The 19,564-nt window shown below is 37.1% G+C and overlaps 1 protein-coding gene across 2 annotated transcripts in view; it reads right to left on the bottom strand.

The window, feature by feature from the left end:
- The window catches only part of LOC125252966 (splicing factor SWAP), a 119,384-nt gene that overhangs the window by 20,522 nt on the left and 79,298 nt on the right, over window positions 1–19,564 (bottom strand). For both annotated transcript variants that reach the window (XM_048166685.1, XM_048166686.1), the window contains exon 14: window positions 5,575–5,888. In XM_048166685.1, coding sequence (XP_048022642.1) covers window positions 5,575–5,888 — 314 coding nt within the window. The remainder of the gene's footprint in view (window positions 1–5,574; window positions 5,889–19,564) is intronic.

Here is a 19,564-nt window from a genome sequence, read left to right on the forward strand (position 1 = left end):
CCGATGGCTCATTAAGGCCTCCTTTACCAGGAAGTAATTAACACGTTCATATGCCCAGAAAGCTACTAAAGGCGTATTTAAAACAGTTCATGTGACCACAGTGGTTCAACCTTAATGTTATGAAGCGACGAGAATACTTTTTGTGCGTCAAAAAACAAAACAAAATAACGACTTTATTCAACAATATCTAGTGATGGGCGATTTCAAAACACTGCTTCATGAAGCTTCGAAGCTTTACGAAACATTTGTTTCGAATCAGTGGTTCGGAGCGTGTATCAAACTGCCAAAGTCACGTGATTTCAGTAAACGAGGCTTCGTTATGTCATAAGTGTTTCGAAATTTCAATGGCTCACCACTGGGGACGTGACTTTGGCAGTTTGATACGTGCTCCGAACTATACTGATTCGAAACAAAAGATTCGTAAAGCTTCGAAGCTTCATGAAGCAGTGTTTTGAAATCGCCCATCACTAGATAAAGTTTTGTTTTTTTGGTGCACAAAAAGTATTCTCATCCCTTCATAACATTAAGGTTGAACCACTGTAGTTACATGACCTGTTTTAAATATGTCTTTAGTAGCTTTCTGGGCATATGAAAGCTAATTGTCTTGCTGGCAATGCAGGCCCTTACTGAGCCATTGAATTTTTTCAAAAATATCTTAATTTGTGTTCCGAAGATGAACAAAGGTCTTAAGGGTTTGTAACGACATGAGGGTGAGTAATTAATAACAGAATTTTCATTTTTGGGTGAACTAACCCTTTAATGATTAAAGGGCATTCGAGAAAAAAAAAAAAAAAGAAAAAATCAGAAAACCCCTCCAACACTCAATAGCAATCAGGGAACAAGGTCAAAACCACAAGGTAACGTGTCTGGCTTGAGAAACGTATGTTTCCAGGCCTGCTAATGACATGGTTGTGGAGAGAGATAACAGATATGGTGAGTGTGGCCAAAGGTGTAGTGCAACTACAGACACTTTCATTATCTCAGGTCATCTGAGGACTAAAAGGGTAAAACTAGAAGGCCATGATGGAGCCATACCCAATGAGAAATTAACTTGGATGGAGGACGATCTGGATTAGAAGATGGGATTGTCATCTTAATGCAGACGCTGCAGTCTGCGCAGCGGTGCAGAGCCTATGAAGTAAGCGGATGAACTGCAGTTCAATAACAGAGGAATAAGAAAACCACCAGGGATAGGAAGATTTCTCATACAGCTCTTAGCTGGAGAACATGGCAAAAGCCAAAGCGATATCTACAGAGACCCACAGGGGCTCAGCTAAACTAGATTAGTAGTCTAAGAAGAGCTTCTGCCCAAAACTCATCTCAATCTCTCTCTTGCACAGACACAAGATTTATCCTACAAATATATATATATATATATATATATATATATATATATATACACACACACAGAGAGAGTGAGAGAGAGAGAGAGAGAGAGAGAGAGAGAGAGAGAGGGGCCATTCCTTATCTGGTATTAGGGGAAGCAGTTTTACTCCTTCCGATATTTCACCTAGCAAGTTTGTCTGAGTTATATCCACACTTTTTGCCCTTGTTTGGCAAGTTTGCATGGAAATATAACCAAGAAGTGTGTGAGAGATGGAGAGAGAGAAAGAAGAAAGAGAGGCTTTTTACACACTGTAAGTGATTTAAATCCTGGGGCCGAAATGATTTAATCTCCAGAAATTATATTATGGCATGTCAGGACGGGCGTGATGAGGCGACTGTAATTACCTCAACTTCAATAGAGGATAATGACAAATCAGCCTTGATTTCCAATAAAGAGGATGAATTAAAAAACGAGGGCAGCGGAGGGGTGAAAAAAAGTTTAGAAATTAGCTATTGCATTCTTGCCTCAAGTTTCTGGGGACAAAACTTTTGACACTCTGCCCACATGACACTCTCAGTTTTTACCGATTACAGATGCAGGAATGTGAAACCTTGGCTTTACCTTTGATTTCTCCATATACTGGTCATTAGTTTTTCTTCAACCAAGACACAATTCCTCAAAATTTATGTAAACTTAGTCAAGTTATATGTACTCATCCTCATATCTGACAGATATGGAACAACATATGGTTGAGTAAATGATACCAGAATTTAAATTTTTGGGTGAACTAACCCTTTAAAGGTGCTACAGAGGATGTTTTCGACGACTGAGAAACCAAAGACTGTTAGTGAGTTTTTGAAATGAGCGCATGCGTAAGAACAACCCCCCTCCTTCACAGCTCATTTCAAGGGAACGCCTCCCAAAACTCGTGCACGAGTATTGGAACACGAGTGTTTACCACCGGCATTCGCTGTGTCGTGTTAGTGGATTCATTATGTCGGACTCACCGCAGGTAACTCATAATCTGCAGTTGTTACTCCTGACAAAAACATTGCATGCGGCGCCTGTGGAAAGTTACTGGAGTGCGCACGTCTCTCACAAGTAGGGCTGCAACAAACGATTATTTTGATAATCGATTAATCTATCGATTATTAGAACGATTAATCGACTAATCATCGATTATTGCACTGATTAATTAGTAAGCTTTGTTCGATTATTCTACTTTAGCAATTAGTTAAAATATTGAGTTATACTGTACTTTAACTAGTAAATAAAACAAGGAAATCACTTCAGCTTTTAAAAGTGTATTTTAATAATTTTCAAGCCAACTGAATAGACCAATAACCTTTAGGTTAAAAAAATATAATGTAATTATGTGGGGTTTTTTTGAAAAATGAAACAACAACATACATACACACACATATTACATATCATATTATATATATGTATGTGTATATATATATATTCAGTCATTTCAGTAAGTTCAGTAAGTACTTTTTGATGTTCATTCATGTTTATTTCGCGCTGTAATAGAGAGGAATAGGTTCACATGCCGCTTGAACCGAGGTGTTACAGCGATCTGCCACACAACCTTAAACAGCGTCACCACCACAAGTATTGTTTGAATCCCGTGGTAATATTGACTGAATTTAAAAGCTTAGACTTAGTTTTATATCAAAAGTAACCTGATCTGTCGGTGCGTTGTCTGTGTCCCCTTTGCTCTGCGATGCATCTTTCACTGTGTGAGAAAATGAACGTGTGCCGTGAGAACACTGATTTTGAATGAGAGTTGGTGGCCCTGCATGACAGTATTCTGTAGTTATGCTAAACGTTATGTTTGTTATGTTTATGCTATGTTAATCTCCCACATTTCATGGGTTCGACTTCGTTTGCACTATGCTCTCCAAAGCGCTGACTTCTTTTATTGGATTGGATCCGGGAGGGCTGCATTACAGTATTGCGCTACAGCGCCCCACTGGTTACACCGTGTTATTGCAGGCCCTTCAAATAGGTCGTATGAGATCAAGAGACTGTTCGACAACAAAAATATTTGACGCCAATTTTTTATTGTCGACGTTGTCGATAATGTCGACTAATCGTTTCAGCCCTACTCACAAGGAACTAGGGTTGGGTATCGTTTGAATTTGAACGATTCCGATTCCTTGTTTCGATTCCGGTTCCTAACGATTCTCGATTCCGATTCTTTTAAGAGGCAGGGTCAAAAAAAGTTTAGGATATTTTAAATGAGCTAGCTAACCAACGGTCTTTCTGAAGGAAATAGTCTGACCTTGTCCATCAATTTTAATTCTATGAACTTTTTACTTTTTATGAACTTTATTATGAATTTCTCACAGGGCTGTTTTCAACTACAATATAAATATCAAATCTATGAACTTGAATATAAATATTATAAATTATGAATATATTGAAAACACATTTACACATGAGTGTATGGCTGCATTTACACTGCAAGCCTTAATGCACAAATCCGATCTTTTGACCATATCCGATTTTTTGGCCAGTGTGTTTACACTCACTTTAGACGCGACTGGTATCGATATCTGTGTTTACATTAGGCTACTTCCTGCCCCAAAATGATCGTCACTGATAGTTTTAAATGCACATAGTAGATCCTCGGGTTTTGAATGGCCGTGCTATTAAAATTATTTATATAATTCATGGAGTGGCCATGATTAGCCTGTCAGAATGGATAAGTTAACAGCTGTCACGGGTGTATTGCAGCGCGAATTCTGACTGAACGGATATAGACCGGAAAATAAAGGTAATTTGTGTTTGATATTTTATCTATATTTATTAGTTTTAGAATTCCGTTTTTTTAATGAATTCGAGCGAGCAAGGGAGAGAGCGCGCGCGTGCGAAGCTGCTGAATATATGTGTGTGCGCAATTTCTTTCATGTTAGACAAAGTTCCCACATTAATATTGAGCTGCGAATTTTTAGTGCGAGTGCATACATGCACGTCTGCTTCATAATATAACATTGAAGCTATAGTTTAGTGGGCAAACGTTTGATGGCTTGGAATTACAATAGGAATCGGATATGCGTGTTTAGACGTAGGTCGCATGTTCAGAGATCGGATATGTATCGGATTTAAAACCACATTTGGAAGTGGCTCAGATCGGATACTAAAAAATCGGATCTCGTGTGGATTGCCAGGCTGGGGGTCGGAGCCAGAGGAAGAGGCAGCGGAGGACGGTCGGCGCAGCGCATCAAAGAGATTTATTTATTTCTACTCCATGAACTCGGAGGTGCTTTATCATGTTCGACGTGCACCCTCCTATGCACGAAACAATCTTGCCGCAAATGTTGCATTTTGCCGAGATTTCGTTCTATTTAGAAAATTGAAGCCACACTTTGGACCGCCGACGCACGCTATCCATGTTCGACTCGCTCGGTTATGCCAACACTTTCGGTGGACGCTTCTTCGTTGGTGTTAAGCGGTTTCTTCTTCCAGTCGGCGGACTGGGAATCGAAACTAGGAATCGAAATGTAAACTTTTGAACGATTCCGGGAAAATCGCAAAGCTAGTCCCGGTTCCAATCGATACTCGATACTCGATACCCAAGCCTACAAGGAACGTAATGGCAGAGGGCCAATCGTTTACGCGATGATCACATAAACGATTGGCTGATGTTTTTAAGGCCCTACCTCGTGCACAGATGATGTATATTAATATTATTCCTTTCAGTGCACCTAATAAATAGTCTTTTATCAGTTAGTAAAGACAGTTTCAAGTAATATTGCAAAAATGTATAAAACAAAACATCCTCTGTAGCACCTTTAAATGTAAGTGTCCACATATTTTTTCCACCCTGCCCTGAATGATTACACTATGTTGGATAAAAATGTCTCATTGTGTTTGGTTTAAGCAGACTGCGTTTGTCTATAGTTGTGACAAGATCAGATCATATATTAGGGCCAATTTATGCAGAAACCCATTTCCAAAAAAAACATTATGCAGAAACCCAAAACATTTCTAAGTTTAAAAAGTGAATTTTTCAATGATTCATTCCAACTTTAAGCCCTAAAACCACATTTCACATTTAACTTTTAAAATGCTACTTAGATTAACACATTTTGGATGGATAAAAAGATGGAAAAGGCAGTTTAAAAACATAATTACATTTCAGTAAATGTAGCCAGAGGCATGGGGCATTAGCAATTAACAAGCACTTTTTAAGAGTTTAAATCGTTCCTGGAAACATGTTACAATTCCTGAGAGGATACCTGGATCTCCTGAAGGTGCGGTAGGCACTGGGCAAAGAGTGCTTGGTTTTGGATTTGGATCTGGAGCGTGAACGGGACCTGGACCGAGACCTTCTCTTGTGTTTCTTCTTCCTCTTGTCCCGTTCTCGATCCCTATCCCTTTCCCGGTCCCTTTCGGGCCCACGAGAGGAAGACGAGGCGGAAGAGGTGATCACACGAGAAGCGGGGGTGTTTGCGCTCCTTGATAGTGCGTTTTCCAGGGGCTGATAGTCAAAGCCTGGTATACGAGAAGCGTGTTGAGGGATACCGCTCATGGGAAGGGTCGACACCAATGGCTGTAGAGACACAACAAAGGAAGAGAGATTAAACACACGAGACCTGAAGCGCAACCGAGATGGGCACATGAAAGAAAACTGGCATTTTAATGAGCAAAATCCAATCAGGCTTCTTTCTCTGGACAAAATTATGGCATATATGAGATGAAAGGTGGTCCCACTGGCTTTCTAAATTTGCGCATCTGGCCCAATCAACAGAGCCACAACTGGCTTCGAGTTGTCTCAGGGACCGTATCCAATTTAGAAAGGTTTTAGCCATCAGTGTATGTCTCCATGTGAAAGGAAGCGGCTTTAGTATGTATGAGGATGGCTCCCCAGAGCCGTGCCTGAGTCTTTTTTCCCGGGTCCTAATAGCTCGTCTTCACTCCTTCCACCCCAGAAATAGAGCTAATTAAAAATACTGGTTGTTTCACAGTATAATATGGGTCTGGCAGAAACATAATTGGCCATTCTCTTCAAATCGTAATCACTTCAATATGTGTCTGTCTGGTTAAATGTGATCCCCTCTGCTGTTGGATTCACATCAGAAATTGAATTTCATCAATCAACGTTGCAGCTCACGCCGTCAAAACCACATCTGCGGGTCTCGGTTCATCACACGCGAGGAAATAAAAAGTCTATTTTATCACAAAGCAGAAAAGACGAGAGATGACAGCATGCAACGTGCTCAATAAAATCAGACTCACAATCTAAGGGCTACAAGACAGAAAAAACAGCTCTGGAGCACTGAACCAGGACGCAAAATCATCCTAAAGTATTTTTAAATGTGCCCCAATTAATCTCGGAATAGTGTTCTTCTCTCTATCTTGGATGGGAACGTCTCCTATGAAAAAGATAGCGCTGCTCAGGGCATAAGGGTGCTGAAGTACGTGGTGTAGATGGGAGATTACAAAGTGTATTCAATTTGATAACTCTCTAGCTGGAGTTACATAATGGGACGCAGAATTGGGTTTGATTTCAAGGCTTGACATTTGGCTAGATAATTCCTGAAGGAGAGCGTGGCACGAGTGTCCGGTCTCTCAAGTCTGTTTTCGAGAGATATGGACAATGTGCGCTCTGAAATATTATGCTTGCTAGAGCCCAAGTAATCGGGCATCTGTATATTTTTACATTTGATGAAATTTGGTTACTAGAGCATTGTTATGCAGTTGCTAAGTCAAAGGAGTAAAGTCTCAAGTCTCAAGGAAAGTCTTCAATGCAAATTTGTGGAATTTTTTGACTATGTTATTGTCTAACATCCTTCTAATTTCTTAGAAAAATGAAAGCACAACATGCAACATGATATGAACACAAAAATCACAGGACAAATTGCATAGGACGACTTAAGAAGTTTAATACTTAGGGTTAGGGGTTTGTTGAAATCCATAACTCAAGGTATGAGCGATAGCGATGCCTTCCTTATTAAGTACCACTAATACACACTCATGGAGAGGAGCTGAGAATGCCAGGTCAGCAAAGTTAGAGAGCTTAGTCATTGTGCATGTTAATAAGGAGAACGTTTTCATCTAAATCCCTACATTATGAAAATCAGCAGCTGTTCCACTATTGGAACTCTATTAAGAAGTCCAAGTGAAAGGGAGAGAGCGAGAAAGATTGAGTGAGAGAGGAGGTTGGGAGTGCTAGTAGGAGACAAACAGCAAGGTCTAACCCCCTTATTTCTTTCTTAAACATTTTTATTTGGGTGCTTCACACACAAACTTGGTACAAACTGCAAACTGAAGATTGACCCCAAACTTCGGAATGGTAGTGTACACATATATTGCTAAAATGCTGAGAAATGTTGACTAACTAACTAACTAACTAAATATATATATATATATATATATATATATATATATATATATATATATATATATATATATATATATCATGCCCATGGGTCAGTGATATTACGGGTAATTTTTTTGTCAAGTAGTACAACTAGATCTCTTTTATTGAATCCAAAAGATTTTAATTATATTTTGCTATGTATTTTAAAGATTCTGAAGTGTCAAAAGGTCATTCGGTTTAACCGTCCAAAGGTCAATACAGCCATTTCATTTGTGATTAAAATATCTTAAAATGTAATAAATGTATACATTTTTAATTGAGGCATAATTTTATAACATCATATCTCAAAATAGTGCAAAATGGTATTACAATTATGTGTAGAAGTCATTGCTTTGTTATGAGAAAGAATGTCCGGAAAAATTAATTTCATTGATGTCATTCGGAGTAACCAATTTAAAGGGACCATTTTGGATCAAGTCATGCGGTCAATATCATGTGACAGGATGTGACATCATTCAAACACCTGCAAAGGACAACATGATCGTGAAGTACAGTAACTATCTTTTTTAACTATTTGAGAAATCCATTTTTTCAATTGCTCATAAGTATGTCCCGAAACATCAGGTCATTCGGTACAACCGCTATAAAACATGTTGTAATATTTTAAAAACTTGTACTAAATAAAAAAATGTTTGCTTGTCCTTTTGCTAGCTAGCTAACAAGCTAGATATAACTAGCTAGATATCAGCCTGTAGGCATTGTTTGAAAATATCGTCATTCGGTATAACCAAAAGTGTCGTAATTTTGGTTAAACCGAATGACTTTTTGGTGACAAATTTTGTCCATCTTGTAAAAAATGACAAAAGCAATGTATAATTATAAAAACATTGGTAACACTCAATAAAACTTCAAAATTAATTATATCTCCATTATGTTTTTTTTTTTTTTGCTCTTTTAAAAACCTTATTCGTCAGTATATATGTCTATACAGAGACAATAAGACACATCCTAACAAGGACATAGCTGAAGCTTTTAGGGGTTGTGACAAGTAAATAAAATGAGGTGGTACCTAGAACAACAGAAGAGCAAATATACTGAGTCATTAAAACCCCGGTGCTAAAATCATCTGCTCCGTCTGCAGTGAGAAGTGTGCAGCACATTTAATCCATCTGTTCCTTATACTTGCAGAGAAAAACAAATGTAAGTGGGGTAAATTGCTGCTATTTAGTGCACATTCTCTAGAGACACTGCCAGAAACCGAAGTTTTTACCACAGTAGTTTTGTTATTTTTTAAACCATCTCTTCTGGATTGAAAGTGTTTGGACTGACAGCTTGGAGAAAAGTCATGGAGGAAGTGCCTCAGCTGATAGTGTGCGATTACAGCCAGCAGCCATTTTCTTGTATATATATATATATTTTTTTTCACAATATACATACACTCCAGGTCACAAAGAGCAGAAAAGCATCATCAGAGGAGAGTCAGTAGATCCATCTTCCTCAACTTTTGACATGATCACCTCAATCATACAGATTTTCCCCTAACATTCGACGTGTGTTATGAGAGCCATTTAAATGCATGAGCAGCAGCACAACACTCTGGCTAGTCAATCTCTCTCTCTCTCTCTCCTATAGCCAGCAAAAGTACAGACACCCTTTTTTCATTCAAATAATGACACCTAGAATGAGTCTCTTTGATCTTCGCCACAGTTTACTTCGCTCTCCCGGAATTCCTCGGATACCGAGGAACAGCGACTTTGGCAAAGACATCGAGCTGACACTCAGCGCTACGCTAATTAGCTTGGGCTTCCTGGAACAAACCATTATTTATGATTTTCTTTAGCTTTTCTAAACGAAAGGCTATTGTTATTCTAATTTTCTAAGGAGCAGCTGGTGAGTTTGGAGTTTAGGATAATCGTTCCAAAGGTACTTCAGGGAAATGGGAGTAGAGTTTATTTACGATTTCTCGCTGCACACAATATGTCACATCTAACGGGCTATTATCATGTCTAAAAAGCTATTATCTTCGTAATTACGAAAGAAAGGTCTTCATATTTTCTTTCAGATTTTTCTTTGCCGACAAGAAAAAGTTTTTCTCTAAAACACAAATTCAGCATTTTGATATGCATGATCTCTAAACCATGGTAGTGAATCTTTGAAGCATTTTTATCATTGTTTATAACCTGGGACTCCACTAAAAAGACTGTTGTGGTGGTCTTGGGGACCATGGGGAAGCTATAATCTCGACATTCATTTGGATCTCTGATTGAGGTCAGCTAACGACGAAGCGATTTTAAAGATTCTGAAAGCCGCTGTGTGCATTCTCACTGCTCTGTGCACACGGTTGAGTACCTGCCAAATCGCTTGACCTCCGCTGGAAAGTGAAAATGCAAAAACTAAGTAAATGCTGATGGGGGAAGAATGATAGAAGTGAAAGAATGAGAGAAGTAGTGAGCAATTGAAAGGAAGTGGTAAAGCTATTGCATCATGCTGGATGGCAAGTGAGGGATTATAGAGAAAAAAAAATGACAGGCCAGTTTAGAGTAAATTCCCTTAGTCTGTGCAAACAATGCAAGCTGGTCACAATTTTCAATTCAATCATCTGAGTGATGCAGCATATCCTGTCTTTAATAACAGATTCATGGAAAAAGTATATGAACCCTTTGGATTTTCACTGGATTTAGGACTGAAGTCGTAATAATAGACAAAAACACAGTGTTTGATGTAACGGGTGGAATAATATTTACGTGTCAGGTGCGGTGTGTGCGGGTCGGACGGGCGGTAGGCACGGGCGGACTGCGGGTCCAATAAGATTATTTCGACTCAATTGAGTATATCTGACAGCTGATTTCAAATGGTCCCATGCTTATCTGTGTTCATGCTCTAACTCAAAAACTCAAACTGTTAAAAAGGCAGCACTGAGCATTGTAGACAATCATGCTGCAACTGTTTGACAGCTATAATGATTATATTAAAGGGAGTGAGCTTTGCTTGCTTTCTGTATTTAATGTATTCACAATTTGGATAAAAGTTTTTGCCTATTTTTCATGCTGTTGAAAAGAGGACCAGTGGCCAGGTAAACAATGTTGAGATTCAGAAGAGATAACCGTGTTTAAACGCAGAGTGAATCTACTAAAATACTGTTTAGTAGCTTTAAGCTTACAGATAGACCTACTTAAATATTCTTTGTTCTATTAGCTTACTTGTTTTGTTAAAAGGGTTCATGAACTGCATTGTTTTATTGTTTTATAATGTTTCCTGGGGTGCAGTACGATTTTTACATAAAAAATTGAAATAAAATTTAGAAATAAAAGGCGTTTTTCCTATCCTGATTTTAGCCCTCTGATTTGAACACTCTGTTTTAAGGGGCGTGTCTGCTGTGAGACTTCAGTGTAAACGCCCACTGCTGTGATTGGCTAACATCTTTGCATATGAAATAGCTAAGTATTACTCTCTATGTGTAACTCTCTTGAAAACATTTAGCATGTTTTTACAAATCACAGCTCTCAAGGTTAACTAATAATGAAAAGTGTTGATTCTAGCATTACATTTAGATCTATGGCATTATATTTAGATTGTGATTGAGCGCATGAATGCAGTGATCTTGTCATTGCAACTTCAATTTCTGCACACTAGCGAATGCTTTCGTCATAACTAACAGTACAAACACGATGTAAATAAGAGATTCGTTGAGAAATAAAGGGAGTTTTGGTGAGAGTCACTGATTGATTGACAACTCCAGTGATTGTAAAAGGAGAGTTCTTTGATCGTTTTCTATATATAATTTAATCACAGTTTAAATAACTGATTATTTTCATACTACTAGGAGAAACAATTTGAAGTTGACTGTTTAGTTACTGGTTTGATTTACTGACTTAGACAAAGAACATCTGACTGTACATGAATCATCACATATCAGAAATCACTGATCATAGATCAGGTATTAGAATTAACACAGTTACTTACATGTTGTTGCATTACTGTCGAATCCATATTGTAAAAGTCTGTTTGCAAAGCCTGTTCTGAAATGTGATTGATTTATCAAAGAATCTCAGTAACTGAGACATTCACATTGTTGAAAATAAATAACCATATTCCTAGCATTAGGATACTTATGGTAATGTTATTTTTTTATTCAATTTTATTCAGTTTAATCAATTGCATCAACCCAGAATGCCTAATGTTGGTGTTAGTGCTTGTGTTAGGCTACATGAGAAAATTATTTTTCTCTACCTCATGTAGGAGATTTAATGCGGGTGTGGTTCGGGTCACAGATTTTATGTCAAACGGGTCAGGTCGGGTCTCTAAAAGCTTTGTTGTTGATCAGTCTTGGGTAGGAAAAATTCAAAAACTTTCAAAAACAGCACGCTCAAATTTGCAAAACAGCACCTGTATGTTCCACTGTTCTACTGTGCAAAATATTCTGTGGACAGATAAAACTCAAGTTGAGTTGGTTGGAAAAAAGACAGCACTATGTGGGGATAAAAAAGAAAAAGGCACAGCACAGCAATGGAGGGGCCATCATGGATTTGCCTCAGGGTCTGAACAGCTTGCTAACATCAATGGAAAAATTAATTCCCAAGTTTATCAGGACATATTATAAGAGAATCTGAACTGACAACTGAGGGACAAAACAGACAGCCTTCAACAGAAAATTCTTGACCTCAGCCTGATTGAGATGCTCGAGTGTGTCCTCAAGAAAGCAATTTATACAAGACATTCCAAGAATATTGCTGAACCGAAACGGTTTAGTAAAAAGTAAATGCAAAATTGCTCCTGACATTTGTGCATGTTTCATCAACAATCGCAAGAGACATTTGATGGAGGTTATTGCTTCCAAACAAGGATCAACCCGTTATTAAATCCGATGGCTTGAATTACTTTTTCCACCATGTGCTGTAAACAGTGTGTTCAATAAAGACACAAAAATGTATCATTGCTTGTGTGTTATTTGTAGCAGAATGTGTTTGTCTATTGAATATAATTCCTATTTATGTAGAAATCCAGATAAATGTGAAAGGGTGCACATACTATTTACCATTTAACATTGTATGACATCAAGTCTTCATCCTAAATAATAATAATAATAATAATAAGGTTTTAAATGTATACAAGTTAACTAATTCCCATCAAATACGGATACTGAACATCTGCACTTTAAAATGGAAATGGCTGCATTTTAACAAGTCAAGATGGCTGAATTCAGTCCTGTCTTCTGGTCAATACTGGTGGATGAGCAGTGAATGACGGATGTGTTCACATTAATCAAGTAAACAATGAATAATCTAAAAACCGGCTATTCATTAGGAACAATCCATTAATGTTTCAATGCTGGTGGAGCTCTTATCTTCAGAGGGTTAGAAATACTGCTTTTAAGTCCAAATAATTGGCTTGTTTTTCCGCAGTATGCCATTTTGATGAATGGACATCTGTCAGAAGCTGCCTAGTAAGAGTAACGGCAACACAAGGGGTTCTTACGCAAATTCTGGAAGGTTCCCACTAGGGAAGTTAACTATGAAAGAAACACAGTGATTATTTAACTGATGGGAAATCATGAAGGAACCTATTACAATAATAACATTGCTGAAAAGCAAATTTGTTGGAAAAACTTGACCTGCTGACTTGTTGCAATTACATGAAATTATATGGATGAAAACAAAATAATCAGCCATTCTAAAATGGTTTAAAAAAGGTTTTAAAGGGAAAGTTATTTCATAAATGAAAATTCTGTACTCATTTATTCCCTCATGTCATTCCAAACCTGTATGAAAAAAAGAAGTGTTTTTGTCCATACAATGAAAGTCAAAAAGAGGTGGGATGAATAATTTAACACTCTCGGGTCGGCGGTCATGCCGGCGTGACCACCGCGTTTTTTTTCTAACCAGTGTGAAAGAGACTCAAAATACTCCGTCAATGTTGCACATACAATTAAGAGCTATACACCATTTTAATCTGTGGAATATCTTCTTTTATTTGTGTATACTCAGAGTAAAAACAAAATGTTGTGCTTTTTGCAAAATAAAGAAAACTAACATGATGCGTGATCTCTCGTCTCCCTCTGAACGAAGTCCAATCTGATAGTTCTCAGAAAATGAACTGTAACTTAGTGAATACTAATCACAAAAAAATGAGACTTCTGTCTAAAAAAAACGTTGAAATGTCAGGTTTTATATCGTGTAAGTCAAATCGAAAACAAAAATTAAGTGTTTATGTAATCTGTATGAAAAGAGAGCCATGTCAGAAGTCTGTGATTCAGCTCATTATCCGCAATTCGGCCACGCCCATGGAGCCAGCGCTATTCAGACGCAAATTCTGAGTCAATACATGCATTCATCGTCTCAATCGTGTATCTATTGTCTTGAAAAGTTTATCTGGATGTTAAAGCCATGGTTAGCGACCTCTAGAAGACATGCAGTTAGTTCCTGGTTCTTCTTCTTCTTTATATGGATTTGTGGACTAAAGGTGTACAGAGTGCCCTCCGGCTGCAAGTATGAATTGAAAACAGTATCCAGCGTTCATAGTGAAGACAATAAATACTGAATAAATATTACTCCTCTGTATAGAAAATTGACAAACATATGAGAATCCATCAATATTTCTCCAAATGCGCATGCTTTTAAGCTAAAAGCCTATATGAAATGCCATAGAGGTAACATAACTGTTCAGACACTTTGCATCACAGAAATGCATTACATTTTAAAGAATATAATAGAATACCATTATTTTAAATTGTAATAATATTTCACAGTATTGCAGTTTTTCTGTATGTTTGATGTACACCATGATGAGCTGAGACATGACTGAAAGAGCTCATTATTTATGCAGGTCATTAGAGCTCTTTATGCGATTCTTTTGTCTTCTCAGGTGAGAATCACCCATTATTCATGATGATTCACGCCTCCACGCATACTGTGTTTCTTGACCAAAGATGTTTTAGAAAATTTAAATCTCTCTATTGTTTTATATGAACAAGCAGGCAGCATAATTTTTTACCTCATTTTGAAGCAAAAACTCTAGTCTACAACCTCCAATACCCAGAAGTCTTGTGAACACAAATTTAATTTAATTTATTTTTTGGCTTTATTTCAGTGACTTAAGTTTTTTGTTTTTTCAATAACCATGCATAAAAGTTATTCCTTCAAAAATACAAACATGTAGATACATGTTCCTCACATATTATTGTAGCCTAGTTTGTGCTGAATACAGTGTAATGACACTTTTTCCATTAATATGTTTATGAACAACTGAAAAAAGCACAAATGTCAGGGCATGTCAAACCTTCTCCAGGGCCCCAAAAAACCTCAGACCCCTGAGGGTTAATTTTTATGACGACGATATACATCACAACATAACTATTTTTGCTGGAAATAAGATTGTTATAATGTCAAAATTGTATATTGAAATTTCATAATCCTCAATACCAATTTTGATACCACAGCAAACACAAATACCAGCCAAAATTTCTACCGGTTTATCCTGTCTATATCGCCCACCCCTTTGGTGGGAAGAAAATTGGGCAATAAAGGGCATCAAGCCACTAAAGCATTTTTCAAAATATGTTCTTTTGTGTTCCAATGAAGAAATAAAGTCATACAGGTTTGGAAGAATGTGAGGGAGAAAATTATAATTTTCATTTTTTAAACAAACACTCCTCATCAGCCATTGGTCAGAACAAACAGATATCCCTGCCCCAAACTCACACCATTAGTTGACTCACTGTTGCCATGTTGGGCTGGTTGGGATTCTCAAACAAACAAATCAATGTTTTGAAAGAACCACAAACACACTGTTTATTCTTTAAAGAAATCTGTCTAAAAAAATGGGCTTAGAGATTTCTCTGCATATAAATCTGGAATAGGAGGAAAAACTGAAAACAACTCATGAACTTTTAAGGTAAATGAGGCATTTTCTTAATGTCAAATAAGCAAAGAGCACCAACATCTTCAGAAATCTCTATATCAGCCATGATCCACACCAAATACTTCAGGGACACACCTTCAATCCCTGCATTCTCGTTTAACAGAGAAAAAAGACAGGTGCAATGGCACCGAGTCCCACCTCTGCTTGTGTCACTAATCAGGAGCGCTTTCCCTCCTGAGAGCCGACTGTCTTGTTAAAGCAGTACCTGCCGGAAACACCTCTCCCATGAGAGCTCCTTTTAAAAAGAACAGCTCGGATACAAAGATTCCAATCAATTAAATGGTAAATCACACATCAGAGGAAAAGAAGCGCCACAGCCCTGGGGCAGAAGTGTGTGCAACTGGGAGCATGAACATGCTCAAATACACAGACGCACACTAAGGGCACATCAAACAGGTCCCGACAGCTTCGCATCCAGGGTAAAAATGATCACACAAGAAAGAGAGGGTAAATGTGATATTAGGAAGACCTTAGTGTTAGTGTCAGATGTCTGTTGCCCATATACTCGCTGCCTGACAAATACTGCTTTAAAAAAACAGGAAGCTCTAATCTGATTGGCAGACTTGGCATGAACTATAACAGCACACAAGGTTTTTTTTTTTTTTTTTTTTTTTTTTTATCAGTTCGCCTAAATAAAAAACAAAGTCATGTTTACAAGGCTTTTGAGGTTGAAACACTCACTTGATTTGCCAGAGGTTGCCAGGTTAGTGGAATGAAATCACTTAAAGATATGAACAGATTTTTGGGGGCATTTGGACATAAACACACTCATAAATGGCACGTAAAAACAAACCAAACAGTGGTTGGTTGTTTTAGTCTGGCTATACATGACTTAAAAGACCTGTGTAAGGCATATCATTATAAAGCAGCGCTGAAAAAGAGACCTGTTAAAGCTCACAGGAATAAAGGACATTTTAAAATATATTAACATTATGAATAAACATATTAAATTAATTTTATTATGTATTTTTGATCAAATAAATGCAACCTTGGTGCCCACAAACTCTTACAGACCCAAACTTATGAATGATATTGAATAATTTATTAGGGTTTTATATATATATAATACTAAAAAATAGACTAAAAAGACTAAAAATAGACTAAATAATAGTTAATATTACTGATGTAATATTTACATATAAGAAATCCCATAAAGGTATTTTAAAAACAAGAAAACCTGTGAAGTTTTCTTAATATTAATTCATGCATTTGGTATCCTCAACTAACAAGAAACAATACTTTAATAATTTATTAATCTAGGGTAATGCAACTTTCTGCATATACTAAAACATTTAGCAAATTTCAAGCAGTATACATTTACATTAGTTACAGCATGCATTATGGACACTGATTAAATGAAAAAAATAGTGCATATATTTTAAAAAATTAATAAATGCTGTTAAAAAAATATATAATTTATATACAGTATATCTCACTACGGACCCTCACGTCAAGCACACAACCTGCTCTTCAAAGGGAAAAGGCAGCAATGATGAAAATAATAATAAAAAAAAAAATTGGAATCTTAAAATAAAAACAAGCACATTAATAAGGGAGGTGGGAACTGGCCTGGTTTCTATTTCAGCCATAGTGAGATGTGCAGTGGCTTCTGAGTATTGTTCTTTCTTAAACACTGACAGTTTGTGGTTGATTCAAATGGCATGCACAGACTTAACACAAACACTAAATCAAAAGTGAAGGTCAACAATTGGGTAATATTGTCACATCTGCTATTCTTCTGTTTTAAAAAGAATGGAAAGATGCAGCATCCTATAAGCGCCTCAATTCCTGTGTGTTCCATTCAATAATGAAAGGTCAATAATAAGAAACAGGATTAAAGTAAAAGCCATAGCAATAAAGCAGTCAGTCTTAGACTGATGACACAAGGGTCGCTGCTGGAGAGTTGGCAGTCCACCATAAACAATTTACGGTGCATTCGTCAAAGAAAGACGGCAGAACGACCAGCTGGCACAAAGATTTTCTGCAGGCACATTTCCTAATTAATTCGAATACACTCAAGGTGAAAAATATGGCTTTAATGATTACATGCCGCTTGTTTATTTAGCACCCAGAATAATTTTCGATAACATACTGAGTGAAAACCTGAGACGCATCTAAATTTTCCTGTCCGGCGAGCCAGGAGGTGGAAACGCCAAAAATATGCCATTTTGAAGACTGCATAGCAAATACATATTTTTACAGATAAACACATACAAAAGCATTGACACATGCAAACACAAATGCAGATATTGATGCTGCTGTCAGAGCCTTAAGAGCTCAGTGTTAAAATGCCAGCACACCAGGGACTGTCACAATCTCTCCAAACCTTCCTTTGATATCATCTGCACATGCACACTTTGAACCTGTCACTAAAACATACAAGAAAGAGAATGACTTGCTTTCTTCAGTGGAAAGATATTTAGCAGAATGCCTGAGCTGCTCTTTCCCATATAATGAAAGTGGATAGGGACCAAAGGTGCCAAAAAAAAAAAGTAGTCCATGTGATGCGACTATAGCGCTATATCATTTCCAAAAGATGGAAATTTAAGTTGTTGCTTTTTGAAAATCTTGCCTTGAAAAGCAGCCATGGTCACCATTCATCTTCATTCAATGGAACCAGTTTCTTAAAAGAACCTTTTTTTCCCATTTTAAAATATGCAAAAACATTTTAATCTAACTTTTATCCACTATAAAGAACCTTTTGTGCAATGGAAAGGTTCCATGAATGTTAAATGCTTTTTATGGAACCATTGATGCCAATAAAGAACCTTTAATTTTTGAAAGTGAATATTTTTATATATATTTTTTTTTTGAGTCAAATATGTTTTAAAAAAATACACAAAAGGGGTGTAAAGGATGAAAGGCTTTTCATTTATGGGTGAAGAATGCCTTTAAAATAAGTTTCTCTATTTTGAATGACATTTGGGATTTGAGACAAATGATCCACTGGTGAAAACAAGGTCTTTATTGAGGTAAAAATTATTTTTGCTGAGAGCTAATCCGTAGCCAATTTACTCCATTTAGGTCAGGATAAAAGTTATAGTGGCCTCTTAAATCTTTGCCATGGATTTATGTATAAACTAATTAGAGCGAGCACAGGCACAGTTGCAGAGAGCCTCAACAGTTTTAGTTCGCCTCATTTCCTCTGGGTCTATCGATTCCATTCCCCTTTTTAATTCTGTCTTGTGACTATGAGGAGGGAAAAAAGGATGGCTCCAGTAAAATATTTGCCTTAACTGAAAACAGGCCCTCCATTTCAAAGTAGGTTTTTAATTCCGTCACTGTTTAGTCATCTGTTCCGTCTGTTCCGTCACTGATGTTTAGTCATCAGCCTATATTAAAGGTTGACTTCTCAAAAACGTCATATAATAAAAAATAAAATAAACGTTCTTTTTAAACTGCAGTGCAATCAGGGTTATCATTATTATTTTTTAAATTATTATTATTTAATTTCAGACTCAAACCAACATGACTACACAAGCTGGACGCGTCACAGGCAATGGACCCATTTCACATTTCCAGGGTTCTCAGAAGCAAGAGTCTATAGTGCTGAATGGAAACTACAACAATTATAATTTTTGTGTTACTACTTGCTCCAATAGCAAAAGACGAATCCACAACAGCATTAATATGACTTTCCAAGAAAGGAAAAATTGATTACAGTGGTCAGAAGAAAGAAAGATGTCACTCCATTAGAAACTCCCACACAGCAGCGTTACCTAGTTTTGTGAAATGTAATGCCAATGTGATATAAAACAAAGTATCATGCTATAGATGTACATTAAATTTATGTATTTATTAGGGCTGCCCCCCTAATAGTAGACTATCCGTTGGTCAACGAGGCTTAATCGACCAAAATTGGTATTAGTCAGTTAGTCGCAGGAAAGAAAAAACCTCCAAAATCACACACTCTGTGACAGATAGAAACATTCGCATTTCATTCATCGACGTCAAATATGGCTTATCACATGAAACATGTGAGTAGTAGC

Source organism: Megalobrama amblycephala, linkage group LG18 (assembly GCF_018812025.1).
Source record: "Megalobrama amblycephala isolate DHTTF-2021 linkage group LG18, ASM1881202v1, whole genome shotgun sequence".
Classification (NCBI taxonomy): Eukaryota; Metazoa; Chordata; class Actinopteri; order Cypriniformes; family Xenocyprididae; genus Megalobrama; species Megalobrama amblycephala.